The sequence below is a fragment of the Fulmarus glacialis genome, unplaced genomic scaffold (genome assembly GCF_000690835.1).
Source record: "Fulmarus glacialis isolate BGI_N327 unplaced genomic scaffold, ASM69083v1 scaffold42987, whole genome shotgun sequence".
NCBI lineage: Eukaryota > Metazoa > Chordata > Aves > Procellariiformes > Procellariidae > Fulmarus > Fulmarus glacialis.
This window is the reverse complement of record NW_009224641.1, coordinates 25,449-49,502: the sequence shown is the minus strand read 5'-3', so window position 1 is coordinate 49,502 and position 24,054 is coordinate 25,449. Positions and strand designations below refer to the sequence as shown.

Here is a 24,054-nt window from a genome sequence, read left to right as displayed (position 1 = left end):
CTTTCCCTAGGCCTGGGACACCTTTCCTCCAGCTTGCAGAGGAAGCAGCCCAGTTTCCTTGGAGTCACCCAAGTCTTGGGGAGGCAAAGTCAACAATCCCTTACAGATACCAAGAGGAAAAAAAAATGTTTTTCCTGACCAGTGCATAGGCAAGGTCTGTGCAGGTGAGGAGGTCTCTTAGCATTCCTTCCCTTCACATGGTCTCTGTTACCATGATAGCTGCTGGGCCAGTACCACATAATAATGTCTCGTGTAGTTGTCCCTGCTCTGCTTGGATCCTGAGGTAGGGAGCACTGGTTGAAATGATACCAATGTATTTTCAAGCCACCAAGGATGGAAGAAGATCATTTAAAAAAACCCACCTTTGTTTAGGCAGGACCATATGCTGTAGGTTATCTTTTTGGTGCCCCAGGCAACCTGATTTTCTTATAATTTCTTTGCCAAAGCCTTTGAATTAAGAACTGAGGAAGAGTTTTGCTTACAAATAGTTTTGAAGGGGTAGCACAGTGGTCTGTGCACCTCCTTTCTAGGTCATCTAAAACTAATGTCTTCTCTGTTTGGAAATTCTCACTTGAAAGTACTCCGAAGCTAATAGCAAATTAGGGTTTGGCATTGTGAGTATTTTAAGTTTTAAAAGTTCCTGGGAAGTTAGAGAGCTCTAGCCTTCATCAGGTTTGGGAACATAACAGAAATGTCCCTCCAGTACGCACTACTCCTCCATGTCTTTGTGCCTGCCAACCTCCCCTCATTCCCCACCAGCATATAAAAATCCAATGTAAATGAGATTGTCCTAGCAGCTTGCAACAAGCTGTGAACTCAGAATTTCAAAAAACATCAGGTATCCCTATCTGCACACTCAAAAATTGGAACTGAATCTAGTATCTCTCCAAATGCTTAGCTCCTTGGGAAGTGTACAGACTATAAGGGGCTTTCTTTTTTTTTTTTCTTTTTTGTTTTAATAAAATGTAATTGCTGTATCTTAATACATTAACTGACACATTTTCAGATGTCACTTTCACAAAACTTTGAGATTTAATTTAGAAAGCTAATGCTGGGTTTCTCTGGAAACCTGTCCAGCTGTAAAAGCCTTTTATGATTTGTAGTTCTCAAATCACAGATTTGGGATAAGACCCCACTTACGAAGGAAAAGGGATGTTTTAAATAATATGAGAGGATATAGAGAAGAATTCACCCATAGAAAAACAGTGGGGATTTTAACCCAAACCATATTTTTGATCAATTCTATTAGCAAGACATTAGAAAGAAGCAGATGAGACAGGAAACAAAAGTATTTCAACCATAATGAAGTAAATGAACCAGTTCTTTAGGGAGACAGGCTAGTACATAAAAATGGTACACATTTTATTCTAAGTTTCCTATGTTCTCAGGAGACCAATAATGCAGGTAGAAGTACTGAATACTCTGAAAATCATAGAATTCGTTTTCTGAAGGTCTGGCTGAGAGGCTTGCTATTTGTTTCTGCTGCAGAAGTATGTTCAGTAGTTAGTACCTTTGTTTTGGACTTGAAACTTTTGCATTCTGTACTCTGAGGTTCTGTGCTAAAGGGTTGACTGGTTCAGTTCAGCAAGATGCATCTAGAAATAAAAGGATGCATTTTCAAGAGGCGTTACCAGAAGACTTGTAAGCAGAGGTAGGTAAGTCTCTGTAGGGGACAGATTTGCATGTTGGATGTTTTTGTTGAATAAGAATAAGTAATATCAAATAACAGAACCAGGATTGTAGTCTTGTTTTTCGGGCTTGATTAAAATTCATGTCCTCTCAGACTCCTCTTTTCCCCTCCTCTCCCCCCAGCCAGTTTCTCTTGTGCTCCAGAATCCCAAGTCCCTTGTGTTTACAACATTAAAGGACAACTGTACTGTTCTGGGTTTTTTTTCTGCTGTGCAGTAAACTAGGAGACTGCTGTGGTGCCCATCCATACAGAACATCATTGCCCTTCTACTCTAGAGCAGCAGCGTCTGCAGCTTTACCATGTGCCAACAGGAGACAGTGACAGGACATAGAATGAAGCTCACAGGAGGAAATGAAAAGTCAGTTTACGCAATAGCTTTATATCTTGTTTAATGAGGCAGCTGATTCTTCTGTGCAGAGCCAGCTGGGTGACTTCAGGATCTTTTAAAGTCCTTTTGCAAGATTCTTCAAACACCTTGGAGACTCCATGGAAGCTGTGCAGCATTTGCTGCAAACTGTCGAACCTTTTCTGTTTAGTAGGCTTGGGTGGTTAGCAGCTATTTGAAACAGATTTGATCGAAAAGACTAGAGAGTTTGAAAGACGGTTGGAAAAGTTGGGCTAAACGTGTTCCTGAAAAAACAGTAGAAAATGCAGAAGCGAAATTAACTTTGTGTTCTCTTTTGTTCATGTTAAAGAGATTTAAAATCCAGTATGTTACATCTGGCAGAAGAGATGACATTTATTTTTCTTTTGACATCTGAAAGATTGGTCTTCTATCCAGACTTCTATATAGTTCAAAAATCTCTGAAGAAACCTTTTTAAGCTTGCCCTTTTGAAATTTATTTCATATGACTATATCATACTTAAAGTAACTTAGTAGCTATTTTTTTTTTTAGTTTTTTCAAAGTTACTCTGTATTAAATCAAAAAGTTACAATTGTTACGTATTTCTGAATTCCCAAAACCTTGAAACATTTTGAAATTATGAAAGGTGAAAAATTGTAAACAGTTCTTCAGTTCTTACTTGAAAGTGAGAAATATCTTGAAATTAAGTGAACAACTCTAAAATTAGATACATTTTTGGGATTGTCTGCCTTACACGTGAAGAGAGCTCTCTTTAAATCATAATTGGTTAATTATACTGTATTTGTTGTCTTATATAAAATCTCAGCTCTTAGTGTCACATAGTTAAAAATCGGTCTTTATAAGCGGAAACTGAAATTTTCTTTTAACTTTCATGGTTTCAGAGAAAAATTTTAAATATGACCATGTCTAGCTACAAACTTGTAAAACAGTTGAGACAAAAGTTACTTTCTTATTATTTTCATTGGCCTGTTTCAGACTTTTGGCTGTTTGGATTTAGCAGTTTTGAAAAAATAAAGAATAAAAGTGATTTATTATATTACTTCTTTAAAGATGTTTTGTTTCATGTAATTTTAGGATAAAAGCAGTACCATGCTGAGTGTGATCTGTGGAAGTATAAAAAGTGATACAATTGAACTTTTTATTTTCTTGCAGATTAGTTCTAATATTTTCAGAACACTTCCGCCTAGTGATAACCCAGATTTTGATCCAGAAGAAGATGAACCAACTCTTGAAGCCTCATGGCCCCACATACAGGTATGTGATTCCTTTATTTTCAAGCCTTCCTGTAAGGCAAGAACTGTGAATGGATACTTGAGTAATTTTGTGCCTTTGGTAAGAGTGTCAAAATTGCTTGTATAATACAATTGAGTTTCTATACTTGGGAGGGAAAAAAGTGGTGCTTTTCTTAACGTGTATAAATACGGCAGAATGTAAGTCTTCCAAATTGCTTAAATAACTTTTTTTTTAAAAGGAGTGATTGCATTGTTAAAGTGTGGTATATAGTGTGGTATATGTATGTCTTAAAAATACATGGTTATTTTAGGTAATTATGTTCTTTACTTAAGAGGTTTCTTTTCTGCACTTTTTTGTGTGATTTCAATAAAATATGAGTGGATGTTACCAGTTCGGTGTCTTGTGACAGTAACAAAAAATGGAGTAATAGCCTTTATTTGTCTTTTGAGCAGGAAATAGATATCTCCACATTCTTCCCACCCTCTTCCCTCCCTTCATGCAAAAACTTTACAATATAGGTGTTGTTTGGTAACAGTTGGTTAGTTACTCTGTTGTGGCACTCCTGTGCCAATCTCGTGATTTTTATAGCATTGCTGTATCAATCACGTGATTGACTTGCCATACTGCTGAATTTCTTTTTTTTTTTTTTCCAATTAGCTGTGAAAAGTTGAACAAACCTAAATCACTTGTAATCATCCAAGTTTGTATCTCAGGTAGTTCATTGCTGAATTTATATAAGTAGTATCTGTTAAATAAAAGTTATGAAGCAACTCCTAGTAGTGGGTAGAAGATTAATAGCTACTGCACATCTGCATACCATTCTCTCCCCTCTCTAGAGAGTTAAAATACTACTCTGTCCCTATAATATTACAGTTCTAATGTGTTGACAAATACTCTTATTTTAAAACTGGACTGCTAATATTGGCTAGAAAAAGTACATGTTCAGGATAGTATTTGAGACTTAAACCAAGTAAGAAACAAGTTATCACAAAAAATAACTCTGCAGATTATTATCTTACTTAGATATGGCTGATTCTAATTATAGGAGAAATGGCTATAACTGAACTAGATGAGAGGCTTGATTTTGTAGGGGTGGGAGTGTTCAAGGGCTGTGCAAATGTCTCTTATAGTCAGTAGCGGCATCATCTGACTTCAAAAGGCCCCTGTCTCTCAGGAGTAAAATTTGTAAATGTTATCTCAGTTCACTTTAGGTCATAAATAAACTATAGTTCTTTTTATACAAAAAGACTTGTGGTTTCTGTGACCAGTTCACTTTTGGTTCAGGCTTGTCTGAGAGAAATTGAAAGAGGTTCGTAGCCCGTGCTATTATTTGAAATTTTATTTTCAGCTTTTTCCTTTGCCTTTTTCTAAATGAGTTTTGGCCAGGCTGATCATTGATTGTGGATTTCTCTCCTGCATCAGTTGTTCGTCCTTGTCCTTTGAATAGATTGCTCATTGCAGCACAATGGAAACGGTTTGTGTTTTCCTCTCCTTTCTTTTACAGTTTAGGTGCTACTGGGTGGTAGAAGACAGAGTTTGATAACTTACTAATTGCCCTCCAGGAGCACAAAGCTGCTGGAAGTGTCAAATTTTGTGTATGGAGGAAGAGGGTGTGCACACCCACTTCCCCCTCCCCAATGTATTTTTGGTATAGTCTAAAGAACTGCTTGGGGGTGTGGGTGGGTGTTTTGCTGGCTGTGATTTGTGTTTGCTCAGTTAAAAACAAATTCAGAATTCTATCCTTATCTGGTGGTCAGGTAACCAGTTTTCTGGGAGGGAAAAGAAAAAACTCAATCTCTACTCTTACCTGGTTGAATCTGTTGGCATTTCTCTATAAAATAACATGATAGATAATGGCTTACTAAGTTACCAGTGTGTGTAGTCACAACAAGACTCTATACCTTCAGTAAAGTGAGTGCCACTTGAAAGACATTGCTTTAAAGCAATACTCAGGATGGTTTCTAACAGCCAAACTAGGTTGAACAGGTTGGCATTAAAGCCACTGTGTATTTTGAAGCCTGGGGAGTTGCAGAGTTGGTAGAATTGGTAGCTTAAAGCAGTAATATTCTAGTGGTCTCTGCAAGAAAGAAGATTGAAGCACCAAAGTAATAGGAGTTGTATTTCATAGCTCTTTCACCCAAGCAGCCCAATTTTGAGAACAAAAACAACTAAATCCAACAGTTCTCCCCTAATTTAGTATTTTCAATGGTAATGCTTCAGTTAAACTCAAGAAAGTTGAGCGTACCTGGGGTTTTTTGGGGGGCTTTTTTTGGTGTTTTTTTTTTTTTTAGGTAGGAGCAGCCAGCATCTGTTGTGGCTAGAATCCATTCTTGTCCCCCTAGTTGATAGCTGTTGTTACGCTTCTATCTTTGCACACATTAGCATACAGGAGAAAGGAGAAGCTGACTAGCCAGAAATGGCCATTGCAGCTTGCTTCCTGAAATGCCTCGAATAAAGCTTCATGTATTTCCCAAGGCTCCCAAGGATTTCCAAAGTTATTTGATACCTTTTACTAGCTATACATGTTCTAGGAGCAGTGGTACTAATTATCAGGAAATTAGACAATTCTGTAAGCATCAGAACTGCACAAATACTCCTTCAGTGCACAAAACTTCCCTGCGATACAGCTCAGAAACTGGATTTTTGAGCACTAAATTTTGTTTTTTCGGAAAGCTCTTTCAGAACAATAGCAACAATCGTGGTTCTGGAACTGCATGTGTTTATATGAAGCATTCAAATTGTTGCTAATGCATACTCTCCCTATATTAGAAATGAGACATGTAGCTGATTAATTTGTCATCATACGTTGAGAATCTTGCATTAATATTGACTTGTTCTATTTCATAGATGAGATGTACCTTGGTTTTGATCCTAATTGATCCCCTAAACTTAATCTGGGACAGCTTGTACCAAGATGTTACAGCATTATGCTTTAACTTAGTTAAGAAGCCATAAATGTCCTTCCTCCCCGTGTCCTTTAGGGAAAACAAAACATGCCAATTTAGTCTTCACTCATAAAAGGTGCTCTATCCCGTGGCAATTCTAGTGGCTCCTTCTGTGTATCCTTTCAGGTTTGAATAAATTTCCTCAAGCATGTGTAGGACTGTGCATCTCCTGTACTGTTAGTATCTTCCTGGAATATCCCAGGATTTCATCTGTCACTTCCGTGGCTTCATTGTGTAGCTGGATCTTAGTCATCCTGTGGTTAACCCTTTCTCAGCTTAAAGGCTTGCAAATGCTTAGCAGAGCTTTTTCTTGGATCTCTAACTGTGACTTTGCAATCCTTGAGTTTCATCCTGTATTTATTACTCCAGGCCTTCAGGATCAACTTGTCCTTTCTTATTGATAACCTGACATACTTTTTTTGTTCCTGGCGGTAGCTTCCAATATTGTCATCGTTTAAGCAGTTATCACACATGATTATTCTTTGTTGTGGTCACTGACAGAAATATTTAATACAGGAATTTATTAAAGAAATATTTAATGAAATTTAATTCCAGAATTAATCCCTATGAAGCTGTGCTAATAACCTCCCTCCAGCCATATGTTTCCCATTTCAATACAAACCACTAACGAATTTATCTAGTTTCTAGCTTGAAAAAGATCAGCAGAATCGTAGAATGGTTTGGGTTGGAAGGGACCTTGAAAGATCACCTAGTCCAACCCCCCTGCAATGAGCAGGGACATCTTCAACTAGATTAGGTTGCTCAGAGCCCTATCCAACCTGACCTTGAATGTTTCCACATATGGGGCATCTACCACCTCTCTGGGCAAGCTGTTCCAGTGTTTCACCACCCTCATTATAAAGAATTTCTTCCTTATATCTAGTCTAAATCTACCCTCTTTTAGTTTAAAACCATTCCCCCTTGTCCTATCGCTACAGGCCCTACTAAAACGTCTGTCCCCATCTTTCTTATAAGCCCCCTTTAAGTTCTGAAAGGCCGCAGTAAGGTCTCCCCGAAGCCTTCTCTTCTCCAGGCTGAATAACCCCAGCTGTTTCAGGCTTCATAGGAGAGGCGTTCCATCCCCCTGATCATTTTTGTGGCCCTCCTCTGGACCCGCTCCAACAGGTCCATGTCTGTCTTGTGCTGAGGGCTCCAGAGCTGGACGCAGGTGGGGTCTCACCAGAGCAGAATAGAGGGGCAGAATCACCTCCCTCGACCTGCTGGCCACGCTTCTTTTGATGCAGCCCAGGATACGGTTGGTCTTCTGGGCTGTGAGTGCACATTGTTGGCTCATGTCCAGCTTTTTGTCCACCAGTACCCCCAAGTCCTTCTCGGCAGGGCTGCTCTCAATCCCTTCATCCCCCAGCCTGTATTGATACTGGGGGTTGCCCCGACCCCGGTGCAGGACCTTGCACTTGGCCTTGTTGAACCTCATGAGGTTCACATGGGCTCGCTTCTCAAGCTTGTCCAGGTCCCTCTGGATGGCATCCTGTCCCTCAGGAGTGTCAACCGCACCACTTAGCTTGGTGTCATCTACAAGCTTGCTGAGGGTGCACTCGATCCCACTGTCTATGTCATTGATGAAGGTATTAAACAGCCATGGTTGATCTCTTTCTAAGACAGAGGATGGAGTATGGTGATATTTAAAATTATATTACTGGATTGTCTATTACTGAGCTTTTAAAAAGTCTGTCCCGTGTTGTCTGTTGTGCAACTGTGTGCTGTTGTGTTTATGCACAAGAAGACAAATTAAGGCTGTACAGGGAAATTTGGATTTTAATACAGTTCTGTTACGTGAAAGTTGTATACATTGAAACTGTTGATAGGAAAAGCTCTTGTTACAGTCTGTCAGAGGGGAAGAGAGAGTGAAGGGGAACTTGTTTCTGAGCTTCTGCTTTGCAGATACAGCATATCCTCCCTGAGGCTATGCGTAAGTAACTGTTGTCTCAAATGTTCTAGATAAAAAGTACTTATTGTCAAGCACTTCTCTCAAGTGAACTTCATAATTATAATTATGAATTACTCAGGTGTTGGCTCTCAGTTTAATAAGTACTCATAGTGGTAATAGTTGAAATAGATGCCTGTGAGTATGACCACAGCTCTGTGTGGGTTTTATTCAGAAGTCCTGTCAGTGATGTTTTTATCTATCTAAATTGCATTTTAGTATTATTACTAATCAGTTGTTTAACTAACAAGGAGCTAGCAAATAGGCATTGAGAACATAAGCAGCCCTGAATGTATCTAAACGTAAGACATCTTTCCTCTCAATTCCTCTCTTAGTTAAGAGATGCCTTATGTGTATTTTATAAATCTGTCATTGCTATGGAAGTACAATATTTTGTGTCTTGGACTTCTGATGAACCCCAAAATACAGGACTTGTGCTCTGGCTTCTTCCTGCTTCTCTCTGCTACCTCAGGCCCTCACTAGCTCTATCTCCTGTCTGTTTTTCCATCTGTGGGCATTGTGGGATCATAGCGAATGGGGACTTGAACTCAATAGAAATAATATACTACAAAATACAAAGGATGTTGAAGATAAATCTGCAGAGGGTCCTGTTGTTTGAATTGAGTGTCCAGGATATAGAAACCTAATGTTAAGCCAAACTCTTTCTGTGTATTCGTTCAGCTTTTTAATATGACTTTTCATTTTTGGAATTTGCAGCTGAAACTTAATTTCAGGAACACTTAGCAGATTCTTCTTCATCTGTTTAAGGAATTATGTGATGTTAGAGCACTTAATTTTACCCTCAGTGTTACGTGTTTGGTAACTTACTTCTACATAATAAATTCCTAATATAGTAGGAAATATGAATATATGTAATACTTAGAACTTTTTTTTTGTCTAATGGTGATATTTTCAGTAGATTATTCATTAAGCTTTGACTCTTCTGGGAATTAAAGTGTTCTTGATACTTACTGTAGTTCTTTCAGTAAATTCTAGTAGAGGCTGTGATTAAGCAGTGATGTGTGAGCCTTCGGTTTCCTTTTGTACCTTTTAAGCATGTGAATAGTCCCACTGACTTTGTGGTGGTAGCGGGGCTGAGATCTGTGTTATGGTGTACTTACTAACTTCAACATTTTCATTTCAATGTTTGTAGTTGGTGTATGAATTTTTCCTGAGGTTTTTGGAGAGCCCGGATTTTCAGCCTAGCATTGCAAAGCGATATATTGACCAGAAATTTGTACAGCAGGTAAGTAGAGGGTTTTCCCACCCCTAGATTTAAAGATCACCTCTCAAGCTTAACTTATCATATGACTGTACAGCTAAGGAGAATATTAGAGCTTTCATGTTGACACAGGGTTAAATTGTTCCAACAGTGGTTTCTGCCAAACACTAAATGAACAGCACATCATGCCACACCGGCTATATGTAATAAGTAACTTCAGAAACACTTTGTTTTCAGATATCAACCTCAGTGCTTTGCAATGCAAGATATTTGTAATTTTTGAATACAAGTTGTGTTTTTAATGTTTTGAAACTTACCTCCAGTCAAATCAACAGTGTACTAATGAAACTTTTGTAGTGCTTTTATGTTTGTTTTTTCATAGATTTATCATGGGAAAACTTAGAGCAAACTTTTGTCCTGTAAAAGGTTCGTGTACTTACTGTACATGAAATGTGTTCCAACTTCTGCTAACTTGTGACTAGATAGTGTCATTCTCTTTACTATCGTGTGTTAACCACAGAAGGAAAGTCAAGTAAAAAAGTACATAGGAAAATCATGCTTCACCATGCAAAGTAACTATGAGCAAGAAAGTGAAGTGAAATTTCATATTAAATATAACTTCTCAAGGAATTAGACTGTAGAATACCACAACAATTTTTGTCCAAGGTTAACTCAGTGGGGACTTTTCTTTTTACCATGTCAAAATACTACTTTGTCAAGGAAAAGCTCAGTATCTGAAGAGTGAGTGCTGGCAGGCCATCACAGTACAGCAATGAAAAGTAAAAACATAGATGGACACTTTTCCTCTCCACCTTCAGTGACTGCATTTAATTTCCACTTGTTTGGTTTTACTGTTCTTGCTTATAGGTGTTTCCTTCTTTGTTTTATTCGACTTTCCCACAAGATTTAGGCCTGAAGCTTTTATTGGCCGTGGGTATCCAATTTACTGATTGACCTGTGGTTCTTAAGAGCCATGTTGCAGAGTTTCAATTCCTGACGTTTCACTTGGTCTTTCTCTAGAGTACAAGAAAGACAATGCAATGAACAGCTAGCTATATATGGAAAAAAGTGGAGTAGTGACTCTGAGAAATTCTTTCTAAATATAAAAGTGAAGTGAGCCTGAACAAAGTTCCTGAACAGCTGTTTCCAGTCACTTATGCTGCTTGGTGTAGACATACCTAAGCTTACAGACCTGGACTGAGCAGGAGACTGTGGTGACTGCTTGAGCTAAGTTACTAACTTGTTTAGCGCAGTTAGCATTTCTGAATATGCTCTTACTTGGACGTGCAGGGAGAAAAATAATTAAAATAATGGTCTGTAATGGGATTGGAATATCTTTTGATGTCTTCAAGTGAGTATGGTCTTTTCTGTATCCTTGGAAAACTTTTTACAAGGGAAAAATGTGTGGGAAGTCTTGCCCCCTTATTGCGGCATTTAGTCTGTACTAGCAGAGAATCAGTTAATAATTATATATCTTATGCTTATTTTATGACCCCCTCCACATTAAATCATTAACTGTGAAATTTCTTGTATAGGAATGCTTTTGCTTAACCTTCAAGACACAAGTAGCTTTTTGAGATAAGCAGTACAGGATTTTAATTAAGAAATTGTAAATATCTGACACAGATTTGATTAATTCTGATTTCTTAAAGACCAAGAGTAAACCATAAACCACTGACCTAAGGTTTGACAATCTCATTCTTACAATTTCATTTTTATTTTGATAGTGTAATAGTTGTTGGAATGGCTTTGATGTCTGTTGTGTACAGACTTTTGAAGGGTATGAAGCTGCTGGGTTTATTTAAAAAAAAAAAAAATCAGCTTTATTAAAAATCTAATTTTGAAAATATAGTATTGATATCCAAACAAAATCTTCGGTTAAACTGATTCTAATTTTTCTAATACAAACTTGTAAATTAAAGATAAAACTGGAATTGGTTAGTAACGTAACAAAATTTAAGTCTTTCAAAAGTAATACATTTCAATTTAATTTTTAAAGTTGTTGGAGCTTTTTGATAGTGAAGACCCACGAGAACGTGATTTCCTAAAGACAGTTCTTCATCGAATTTATGGAAAATTCCTCGGTTTAAGAGCATTCATCAGGAAACAGATTAACAACATTTTCCTCAGGTATGCTGTATATATATATATGTGTGTGTGTGTGTGACTAGGTTGAGGAATACTTTGTCTTGCCTTCATGGTCTGGGTCTGCAGTGATTTATTCTTGAAAGAAAAGACCTGGTTTTGGTCTGTAATCTGGCTTTCAAATATTTGAAGCTTATTAAAGGTTATTTCTGTGGAATTTCTGATCCTCTGTTTCGATTTTTGATGGTTGTCTTTTTTCGTAACAGGTTTATATATGAAACGGAGCACTTCAATGGTGTTGCTGAACTTCTTGAGATATTAGGAAGGTAAGTTTGATCTGACACAGAAAAAATATAAAATGTTATTGTGGGTGTTTGGTTCAGCTTTTTTGCTTTGGGAGTGGAGGTGGGGAAGGAGAATTATAGTAATCGAATGATGAAGTGCAGTCACTGATATAATCTAATAGTGTCTGGGTTACCATGTGAATATCAAATTAGGATATAGAGTATAAATTATTCTTTTTTGGTGCAAGTTTTAAAGATGACTGGCAAATTACTTCTCAAGGGTCCTTGTTTGTCAGGAATATCTACTCTTGCTTATCTTATATCTGATAGATGACTTGTTCCTCAGTTCAGAAAATGAATGTTAACTTTTGCCCTCATGCTGAATGAAATGCTTTAATCTTCAGCAGGCTGGTTTTCTTTAGATTCTATTCAGGAAAGCCTTGTAAGTGCTAGGGTTTTTTAGTTATCTTTTTTGACATTTCACTAATTTAATTTTTAACTTTGAAGTTTTTTGTGGTAGTATTTTACTGTTTTTCCAAAATTATCACATATTTCACAGTAGAAAAATTTATAAATATTACTGGTCTAACTCCTAAAAGTGAGATTACTGAATCAATGAGACAACTTTTTAACTTTGTTGAACAACCTTTCCCTCCAAAAACAATTTCAAAACAGATGTTCAAACTGCACTGTTAAAATAGCTCAAAATTGTATGCCATCTACTCTTTTCTCTGCAAGTTGCTAGTGATTGTGGGTGAAATGGATCAGCTTGCTGATGCATCTAAGCTTTACAATTAGTCAGCAAGACTTACTGTAGATGATTTTACTAATGGATGTCACGATAAAAATACTTCAGCTCATCTAATGAGTATTATTTGACTTCTACTATGGTTCTCTGGTATTCCTGCCAATAGTCTAAACTTGCATGATACCAACACTTTAAAGGTTGTGCATATGTAGAGCTATTTTATGGCTTCAGAATAATCAGGTTTAGAAATTGAATCAGAAATGGAGTGTCTCTTGAATTTACAGAAAGTCTTGACTTGTTAGGAAAAAATAATTTTTTAATAAAAATAAATCATGCTTATTCATGTTTTCAGTATTATCAATGGTTTTGCACTGCCACTGAAAGCAGAACACAAACAGTTCCTTATGAAAGTTCTGATTCCCATGCATACTGCAAAGGGATTAGCTTTGTTTCATGCACAGGTAAGCTTTTGCCTATTTTTGAGTGGTGGGGGTTTTAGTATTTGCATTTGAAACTAACGAAATTTAAAGCAGTATGTGTTATAATATCAATATTCCAAAATATTTGCAAATTCAGTCACTCTTTTTTTTTTTCCTAAAGATCTTATGTCTAAATGTTAATTTTGAGATAATATTTAGCGTATATTAAAAGTGAAAGAATGTAACAGCAAGTCAAAGTCATGTCAACTGAAGTGGGAAGCTTTTTTGCTTGCTGGTCTTGTCACACTTTAAGCTTCATTTAATCCCAGGACCTTGTTCTCTTATCACTTCTTTTATGTGGTCCAAATGTTGTGTATAAAGGAACCTTGAGTATGGCCAGGTATTTATTTCAGAAATGCTTTTTTATTTCTAAAACCATTCCAGTGACGGGGGGGGGAGGAGAATGTTGGATATAAATGGCAGAAACGTATAGTAGCTCTCTGGATCAGCTAGAAACTATGTAGATTCATGGCACACTGTTAGAATGCTTTAGTTCTTCATTTGACTTCCATTCTTATACTTTGCACAGATGTTCAGCATTTTATTTGAGGAATAGCGTATATCCTTTCCAGACATACGGCACTTGAGTATTGAATACATTTGATGCAAACTTGCAAATAATTCTGCTGTGGCTAATTAAAAACTTGTTTTGTGAACTTAGTCAGCTCACTAATACAGGTCCTTATAGACTAAAGATAGAAGGAAATGAGTTTCTAATTAAAGTGAAATCATTATGACTATATAGCCTACAAACAGGATCAAGTCAAGAGCTCAGTTAATTCCTAATTCTCATATAAAGTTGTAATTTAATTAAATCACTTGTCTTTGTGGTTTATTGCTATGCAATAGGCTGCTCCATGGAATGAGTCAGTGATATGAAAGGGACCAGTCACTTGCCAAAGGTATTCTCACTGACAGAGAATATATAGTATAGCAAGCTATCCTTTTTTCTATGATATGTTTAATCCAGTTCTTTGGTGCCTGAAAGGGTCCTATTAATTCAGCTGTACTGTGTACCTGAAAGTAGCATTTGGTTTGCTGACCAGGCTACTCATCTGTCCCTTCATAAACCACTAGTGCCACGTGCAGTTTCAGCACTGTGTGTTTCTGGTTTCATGTATCCTGAAGGTGTAAACCAGCATTAAATCTGCTTTGAAATCAGGAGTGGCCTGGTTGCTTCATTGCTACAGTACAAGTTTAGCCTACCCCTAAAAGTTAAAGACTTAAAGCTGAATTACGTTTGAGTCTTTGTCTTTGAACAATAAAGCATTACTCTACAATATATATAATGGGATTTTGTGAGATTAATGTGTGACATTTATTATTTTTTGAATCTACACATATACATCCTTAGCCTAAGGTTAAAAGAAATAAATTAGACCTGTTGTAATTACAGCATTGTAATTATCTGCTTTGGGATAACAGACTAAAAAAAATTGGAAAGGTAATGCTTGAATTCAAGCATCCTAAGTATTGAAATGTACGTGTAATGCATGTAAATAACTTTTTTCTTTGCTGTATATTGTGAGATGAAAAATACTGTAACTTCTTAAAATCAGTCTTAATGGAATCTATGATTGTAACTACTTTAGTAATAGGGTTATTGTATGGTTTCTGTACTGGGCAGAGGTATGGTTGTTTAGTTACTTAACTATGTACTAAGTAACTAAACAATAAGTAATTATATAACATGTAATATCACACTTTGGCCTGAGAAGACCCCTGGACAGAAATCACTAGAGGCTGGGAGAGCATGCTGGTGACTTAATCACGTTATGCTTCTCCCCCTTCATACGCTGTTCCACAGGCATTTGTTGTTGGCCATTGCTGGGGACAGGATACTCAGCTGGACAGATGCTGCCTGATCTCTTGTGGCCATGCAATATGTTAAAATTCTTTCACCTGTAATCTTACCACTGACTGTTGCGTGCTGCAGATGTCTAGTACTTGAGCAACGTGTGCTCAGTCAAACCTGGTTTAAAACTTTTTTTTTGACTGAAAGTATCACCTTTTTTACCCCAATACAGATGTTTGAAAATGATAGTTTTGTAATGTTAATACAGGAATTATGTTGAGAAAAATCTGTCTGCATACTGGATCTGAGTTAGGAAAATATCCGTCAAGCTTAAAAGTAATTTTCTTCTAGGATGGAAAAAAAAAAGATGATTTTTGGTATGCAGGAAGTTTTTGTAAGATAGAGGAGGTCTGTATATATCTTGCTGCTTTAATTGCTGTTTTGTTTAGTTTGGAAGAATTTTAAAAGGCTGTGTAGGGGTGTTTTGGGTTGGGTTCCCCCCCCTCTGCATCTGAAGTGCTTCCATTATAAGTTGTGATATTTAGTTATGCTGCAATGTCTAAACAGTGTCTGTTTAAACTAAATAATCATATGACTTACATTCTAGCTCGCCTATTGTGTTGTACAGTTCCTGGAAAAAGATACAACTTTAACAGAGCCTGTAAGTGTTTTTCAGTTGAATGTTTTTCTATTTTTAATTTCAACTAAATATTTCAGTGTAACTTGTTAGCACAGGTAGTACTGCTATACAATTCTATCTTGATTAATGATCCATAGATGTTTCGGGGGGGGAGGAGTGGGGGAATTAAATCTGGAACAGTTTTTAAAAAAATTCTGGGTTTGAAAGGGCAGTTATCTCTTAGCCTGTGACCAAGATAGAGCACAAATTTAAATAAAAGTTTGAACCACTGATACCATGCAAATTACCTCATATGAGAAAGCATGTAACATATATTCCCTCCTGGTAAGAACTAAAATTTCAATATTTTTGGTGCTGATGGCTTGTGCTGCATGAAGTTGAAATATTTTTGGGAATAAACAATCCCAAAATAAAAGTTGGAAAGAATAACAACACTTTATTTAGGCAGAAAGAACTCTGAAATTCCAAACGTGATGTTTCTGTTCTGTCTCTTTGGTTACTGGGGTGCCTCTTGGCAGTTATAATACAGGTGCTTCAGGCATCAGTGACTTTTGCTAGACTGAATCTCCCATGATACGTATTGACAGCTCAGCTAAAAAGGGGTTTGCAGCGCTTCATGCAAGGGCTTTGGCAATGCCCATAAAGAAGAATGCAGGCTCAGGGCAATGCAGCAACTCATGGGGACACAGACTGATGTTAGACCAGCTAGAACAGAAACTGGTTTTAGTTGGACTATCAGAAATCTTTCCGTTAGGGGTATTTATACCATTTAGGTATAAATACTTTATCCCTTTTTGTGACAGAACAATGAAGAGCTTATGCAAAATCTAAACTTTTCTATAAAGAAAAAAGATAAACAGCTTTGTGGAAACAACATAGATCTTCACCAGTCTTTCAGTGGAAGCTTGTTTTCTGTACAGCCACTTAAGTATTGATGTTCCTCATCAGAGGACAAGTTAATTCTGTAGGTGGTGGAAGGTGGTAGACCTGACTGTCTATAAATTTGCCTTGTCTGCTTGAAGCATCTTCTTTCCCCCTGCACTGCAGTGTTGCCAGCTACACTGGTCAATGTGCTTATTTTGTTGGATAGGGCAAGGAGAAAGGAATTGCATAAGCTTAAGGAGTAACCTTAAGCCAAGCGATAAAACAGTACAGGCATTTTGACAGTTAAAGTTGACACATGAGCAGAAAATGTGTAGTATTACATAAGAACTTGCAAGATTGAATGAAGTGACAACGTGACTAAGTCAGAACTTCCTGATACGAATTTACAGAACTGATGCAGGATCGAAGCCCAAACTTTGAAGCGAGAAGGTAGGGCTTTTTGAAGTAGGAGTGCCCTAGTGCAATTCTGAGATTTCATCTGGACTATAGTGTATACAATTCTGGTTGCCTCTTAATCAGTAAAGATGAATTCAGAATGGAAAAGATACAGGAGCTCACTGCAGAGTCACTGCCTGTGCTTGCTTTGGTCATTACTCTGAGCATATAGTAAAATTGGCTTTATCGAGCAGTAAAAGTTAGTAAGATAAGAAGTGAAGCTTTAAGAAACTTTCCGAAATGCTTGAAAAGTAGATGTTAAAATTTGGGGCAACTGATGAGATAGCATTTGGAATTTTTTTTGCCTTTAGGTTAAGTAATATTTTGAGGACTCCATCAGAAGGCTGTCTTCAGGAGTACCTTACTGTTATTTTTCTGGCAGGAATTGTCACTCAGGGTCAATTTAGAGGACATTCAGTCGAGCTCTTGTAACTATGGTAGTCTGCCTTAGGTCAGTCCTGATGTTTGCGAAGCTGACAAGAAGAGTTTGTTACCTAACCCTGCTAAGTGCAATGGCCTTTACATTGAAGAAATCGGGCTAAACATGCAGTCCTTGTACGTAAGATAAGTTTTCTAGCAGGTGCCTACTGTTGTAAGTCACTTTATAGGAATTTTGTAGCTCAGAGAGAATTATCAAGAGTTTTGTGTAGTAAGAGCAGCAGGATTTCAGATCTGCATTCATGTTGAGTATTTCTTTGAATAAAATCTTTGAACGTGAATGTGCATGTATCAGTTTTTTAATATGAAGGCATAGTCAAGCTGGAAACTGATAGTCTCTCTGAGGAGCAAGGAATAGGTATTTTGTTGAGGTCTGCACTGTTATACTCGGAACATGTTACTTCTTTATCAAGTTGAGAATATGAGTCTGTGTAGCAAAGTATATTCAACATTCTTACAGTAACATGTGCTGGAAACTGGACTCTTCCAGCTAACTCAATTTGATGCTTTTGAGACCACTAAATTCATGCTCCAATTAGGGGTGTATGGTAGGTTCTCACAGTTTTTCTTTGGCAAATGTGCAAAATTTTCTGGCTTACTTACATTGTTTTGGAGGAGCGGAAGGTGTCGGTAGAATGAGCTATTACACCTGTAAATCACAGAATCATAGAATCATTAAGGTTGGGAAGGACCTCTAAGATTGAGTCCAACCATCAACTCAACACCACCATGCCCACTAAACCGTGTTCCTAAGTGCCTCATCTACACGTCTTTTAAATGTTTTAAATGTTCGGGTTTGTTCTTTAAAAATACAAAATCTCAATAGTATATAACGGAGTAATTCAGTTAAGAGCTAATTAACAGAAAATGGCCCTAGATTTAAAGTGTATTTACATAGACTACTTTAAATTATGAATCTAGAGAAACAAGTGTAATTAATTCATGCAAGTCTGACTCCTCGAGGGTGGAGGAGAAGTGGGTGAGTGAAGAACTGCCAGATCAGGTAATTGCAGTGAAATGGGGGAGCTCAAAATTTCTCCTTCCGCCATCACCATGCCATCTGCCCCAGCTCTTCTGCTCCGCCCGTGGAGGCAGCAAGGAGGCCAGGTCAGTGCTGGCCGTCAGGTAGGGAGCTCTGCCCACAGAGGCCAGGGGGCAAAGTTGTCACCTGTGTGGGCTGATCCAGGCCTCCTGCTCCTTTGTCAGGTGTCAGATGATGGCATTTGTCTGTAGCTTTCAGCCAGCTAGGTACAACTGTATGGTCGAGGCTCTGTAAGGGATCTGTTCTTCCCTTGTAACTTGGTTTCTTTTTGTGGATTTGAGCGTAGGACTTTAGCAGCTGCCTGAGGTTTCTGCATTTGCTCAGTGTCATTTGAAGTGACGTTCAGTTTTGTAGTAGCAGGATATGTGTGTATCCTAGGCTAAAGACTTGTGGGCACTTAAAATCACATTAACTTCTTCTCTGGAAAGTCACTTTTGATAGTACGCATAGTTGTGAATAAAACAGCTGGGAAGCTGGGAAAAAACGACACAACATGGCAAAAATATGGAAGGTATTCAAATAGTTGAGTAAGTTTTACAATTGGATATGATCAGTTAGATGCTGTTGTATCATAAAAACAGAGGTCCTTTCCTCAGAATGAAAGTTTATAAGGCTCTGAGAATGTTTCTGCTTCCAAAACATACAGTTACAAGTGTGTATTTTGTGTTTTGGGTTTTTTTTAGCCAGCATTAATTTTGTTATTTAGATGCCATGTCAAATGTTTGTTTCTAGGAAATGGGCCTCCAGCCTTTCTTTGTTGTGTTTCCCCCTCTCCCCTTCCTCTTGGGGGCTGTACTTCCTAATTAAGTTCACTGAAGTTTTTTTCTGGTCTTGTGTAAGATAGTTTCCAATGTAGATACTGGAATATATTTTCTCTGTAAGTTCACATATTTTTTTAGTTTCCAGTCTTTAACATTTCAAACTCTAGAAGAAAAAAGGAAGTGATGGAGGCCATGACTCTTCCGTATAGCCCTGTTTGCGCCATCAGCGTATACTGCTTTGCTCTCGGGCTTCAAACCTTGATGCCAAGAGAGGTGCTCCCCAAAATATGGATGAGTAGAACACAAAAAATATTCTGGGAAATCTAGCTACAGGGGAGTTAACTTCATTTTGTGATGCTTTGATGTTATCAGCATCCTATCAATTAATGTATATACTGGGATGGGAGCAGAGTATGAACAGATAATCAAAGACTTGTGACGTGATAAGGGTCTAAATTTTTCTGATAACCTAAACAAGATAAATATTTAAATGAGACAGCACTGTATTTATTTTCAATGGAACTACATTTAGCTGTATTCGGTTTTCATTGAACCTCCTGATAAAGAAAAGCAAACTAGTACTTTTTTTTTTTTTAATCTTATCAAGTATGTAATAGAAACTTGTTCTGCTTTAACTTGTTTGTATTTTTAATATAGGTAATCAGAGGACTGCTCAAATTTTGGCCAAAAACTTGCAGTCAGAAAGAGGTTGGTTTTGTCTCTTGTTTCTGGCGTCTGCTGTGATGTAAAATGTAGTGTGGCAGGTCCACATGCCTTACTCTGCTATGCTTTTTAAGAGATCTTGTGGAAAACTTGCAGTTCTTGAAGCTTCTTGAGGCGCTCATCTCTGTCATGCAACTCAATGCAATTGTTTTGTATGTCTGTTCTTACTATGGTGTTACTATGTTAAAACTGAATTAAAAGTTGCATTCTAATTAAGATATTGTATAGAGAAACAATTTCCCAAGGTGAGAAGTATTGTAGTAGATATAGACCCGGTTGGAGGTAGTCATCTGCGATGTGACACAGACTTAGTATTTGAGATACCAAGTAAGTGTCTGGTAAAGCATACATACATTCTTTTTCCATAGTTTAAAAATAACTTCAAATGGTCTTGGGAAATTCATTTTTTCTGGTTTCTTCTATGTAGTTAAAATGAGTTTAAAAATCAGGAGTTTGATTTATGCCACCAGATCCCACCCCCTGACAGCTCTTTAAAAGTGGGGTCCCTTAACGCTGTTGTCCCTGGTTGTGTGAGTGGTGTTAAATTTTTCTGTGCCACCTACCTAGTGCTCTGCTGGTTGTAATTTAAAATGGGAATTAACTGTTTATCACTTGAAAAGCTGCTTTGGAGATCTCAGTTAATGGTAACCTCTGCAGCCATTCCTGAAGAAATAAAATGTTCTAGCGAGTTTTTTTAAACTGTAAAAAACCACATTCTGCAGAAGCAGTTCTGTGAAGTGTTCAGAGCAATTACACAAAAGAAGAAATCCAAGACGAGAGCTGTACCCTGGTAGCTGAAACTGATGATTGACTTCTTTCAGGCTGCAAAAAACCTGTGGATGTCTAATGCAATTACATACAGTGTTCTTTGCAGGATTCATGATTAATGTATAAAGTGTATTTTGTTTGTTTCTGTTTACAATGGCGATACAAAACGTTCTCATACTTCTGGATATTTTTTTTTTATACAAACAGGTAATGTTTTTAGGTGAAATTGAAGAAATCTTAGATGTAATAGAACCAACGCAATTCAAAAAAATAGAAGAGCCTTTATTTAAGCAAATATCCAAGTGTGTGTCAAGTTCACATTTTCAGGTAAAAAAAAAAAAAAGACTATAAAAAAAAAAAAAATTACTTGTAGTAACTTATTTTGTGGTTGTTGACCCCTAAACTTGGTGTTTCAGGTTGCAGAAAGAGCTTTGTACTTCTGGAATAATGAATATATTCTTAGCCTGATTGAGGAGAACATTGATAAAATTCTACCAATTATGTTTGGCAGTTTATACAAGATCTCCAAAGAACACTGGAATCCGTATGTAATGTTTAACTTTATCTATAGTACCATAAATAAATTGTCTACTGTTTCAGGTTCGGATCGTAAGCTTGTAAATGTGATTTCATTTTTACGTAAATCAGATGAAATCAATGAGATTATGGGTGCTAAAATGGACATCATTTTCAGCTGTATCATGCTTTCACTGTTCCGCATTGTTGTTATGGACAACTGGAATTTATTGAAAAAGCATGAGGAAATTGGATGATGATATTGATACTGTAATCACATTTGATCTTATGGGTTAGTTAAAAAATGCAGATTAATACTTAGACCAAAACAATTGCCAAGGGATGCTTCTGCTATATTTATGCTTTGCTGTCCTTTCCTACTTCAGATGAACAAAATTCTGTCAGTGTCTTCATAAGTAGTTACTGCTGCCCAGTGAGGAGGGGAAAGATACTATCAGAGAAGAGCAGTTGCCTACCACTATAAAGTATGGTAGGAATGAGAAACGAGTGACTACTTCATTTCATATTTAATGCCACAGGTTAAATGTTAGTATTTTTTATATTATGTTTGAAAGATGCAGTAATTACATTGAAATACTAAAAAGCAAAGTTTGCTTGTGTCCAGCATCCTGAACTGAGTTGCAGGTCAATTTGTAGAATGTAAAGCTCGTACGGGCAAAAGCCAGGGTAGGCAGGAGCCCCCCACAACTTTGAAGTTAAATCAGATGTCCTGTCTCAAGCCTTTAGGGGCTCTGAAATTATTCGGAATTTATCTAGATGGTGTGTCAAGTTGCAAATGTATCAGCTGAGACTGAATAGAAATTTGGGAGAACTAGCTCTTGGAGCTTTAATAGTACTTCGGACCTCAACAAATTTGAAGGTTCCCTAGCTGCAGACAGAAGTTGCTCTTTATGAAGGAAGTGAAAGACACAAGGTAACTGTACACCTTCAGGACCACGAAGTTTGAGGAAGAAAGTCCTTTAGTTTTAATCTGTATTGGAGGGCAGAGTAACATGCTTACATCCATCCAGCTGTCCGACATGGACTTAACTACTCACTCAAAATCAAGCTTTTCCTCTCAGAAAACCAAAACCCCGACTAAGCTTTTATCTTCAAACCACATGAAAGCCAGTGTTCAAAAAAAGGCAAAAAAAAAAAGGTGTATAGAGAGGTTAAGCGTACTGTGCATTTGGAACAAGTATAGGGCCTCTGGTGGATAGTTGGGAGATTTCCTAGGGCCACAATGGACGGAGTGTATTGAAAAGGCAAACCTGGTCCTTTGGTTACTTCCTTAGATTTTTCTTTCACTCATTTTTCAAGGTCACAAGACTGCACGGCACCCCTGCTCTACAACCTTACAGTCAATACTGCTGTGTGAAGGTGAACTGCTAGTGAGGGGAAAGATGGGGAAGACAGTTTACCTACCTTTTTTGATTAGTGATAAGCTTAATGATAGGCACCTTTTTAATGTTTAATTTTATTGCTATTTTTGCATTTCTGTGTGTAATTAAGAGGGGGTTTAAAGGAGATGAACAACACAATATTTAAGATAATTTATTGAAATATGAATGCCGTCATAAAAAGAAGAGTAATACCTAATGTGGAAATAGGGACAGCCACGTAAGACACAGCCAGTATTGCTCAAGCTTTTTAGTTTCTTAAAGGAACTAAGGTACCAGAAACCATTATCTGATGTTCTCAATTCAGTTCTCTAATGGGTATATGCAGCAAAACTGTCTGCTGCCCAGAAACGCTTCTGGTAGCTGTATTAAACCATGCGCCTGGGGTTCCTCTGCCACATTCTTTTGCCCAGTCTTGAAGCTATTGGCCAAAAGTTTATTTTTCTAGACTCTTGTATTTCCTTACTCTAATATTACAAAATTGTTGTTAAAACTCAGTTTATTGAACGTTAACATAATTGAATGGCTTTATAGTACAGCCACAGTACCAATAATTATGTCTTGTGCAATTAAAAGAGTCAGGAATTTAAGGTTAAACAGCCATTTCAAAAGAAGTTTAAATACGCATTTTATTAATTTACAGAGGAAATTATAGTAAAGGACTTCGTTCCAGAAACTCACTGACCTTACAGTAGTATCTTAAATAAGAAGCTCAGAGTCCAAAAAAGAAATTGAACACTTGTTTACTGAAGTTAATTTTGTGTTGAGTAATTGGTTGTGTTCCTTCTGTTCTAGAACTATTGTGGCACTGGTGTATAATGTGCTGAAAACCCTGATGGAAATGAATGGCAAGCTTTTTGATGAACTTACAAGCTCATATAAAGCAGAAAGGCAAAGGTACTGATTTTTCTTCCAAATGCACGTTGATGAATGCGTACCTAGAATTTACCAGCTGAAAAGAAACAAAACTAACTGTTGTGGCTGCAGGGTCCTGTAGTGGAACTGTTCATCAAATACTTGCTGCTGGGTGTCACTTGAGTAAGACGCACCCACGCAGGTGTGTGTCAGTGGTGTGGTGGGAGGTGAAGCCCCGGGGAGGCGGCAGGAAGGCCCCAGCTCCCTGTCCCGCCTGGGCAGGGAGCGCTCTGTCTCCTGTGTGGGCTCAGCTGCTGCTGCGAGGGGCTGCTGGTGCTGGCTCTGCTGCTTCGGGGGGGTTGTCTGAAGAGAGCTGAGCTGGAGAATACTTCACAACTCAGCTAAACCCACTGTCTTATCCTACTAACCTACTAAGCCGTACTGTTGGAGTAAGGGAGGCAGGGCGTTACATTATCCTGGGCTAGCTGAGACCACATGCTACGTCTCCTTTCAGTAGTTATGCTTTTCTCCCACCAAGACGCTAGGTCCCTTAATTTGTTTGCATGTGGTAAAGAACCTCCTTAGAATTGCAGTCGTCTGTGCAAAACCACACTACAGCAGTTGTCTGAGTTTGTTGGTGCAAAGTTACAGTTTTACCACTAACCGTTACCGATTTGTACGCTCGCTTTTTGATAGAGGAAACTGTGGTTGCCTTTAAAAATAGCTTTGGAGAAAAATTTACAAGAGGAATTACCAGATGTAAATCACAGTTGTTAAGTAACTGCATCTCCACATTGCAC

The 24,054-nt window shown here is 37.6% G+C and overlaps 1 protein-coding gene across 1 annotated transcript in view; it reads left to right on the top strand.

The window, feature by feature from the left end:
* Window positions 1–24,054, top strand: part of PPP2R5A (protein phosphatase 2, regulatory subunit B', alpha) — a 44,791-nt gene that overhangs the window by 20,492 nt on the left and 245 nt on the right. Inside the window, exons 3-12 of the mRNA XM_009582198.1 lie at window positions 3,208–3,309; window positions 9,332–9,424; window positions 11,400–11,530; window positions 11,752–11,811; window positions 12,870–12,978; window positions 15,399–15,452; window positions 19,650–19,700; window positions 20,691–20,810; window positions 20,900–21,027; window positions 23,195–23,296. Coding sequence (XP_009580493.1) covers window positions 3,208–3,309; window positions 9,332–9,424; window positions 11,400–11,530; window positions 11,752–11,811; window positions 12,870–12,978; window positions 15,399–15,452; window positions 19,650–19,700; window positions 20,691–20,810; window positions 20,900–21,027; window positions 23,195–23,296 — 950 coding nt within the window. The remainder of the gene's footprint in view (window positions 1–3,207; window positions 3,310–9,331; window positions 9,425–11,399; window positions 11,531–11,751; window positions 11,812–12,869; window positions 12,979–15,398; window positions 15,453–19,649; window positions 19,701–20,690; window positions 20,811–20,899; window positions 21,028–23,194; window positions 23,297–24,054) is intronic.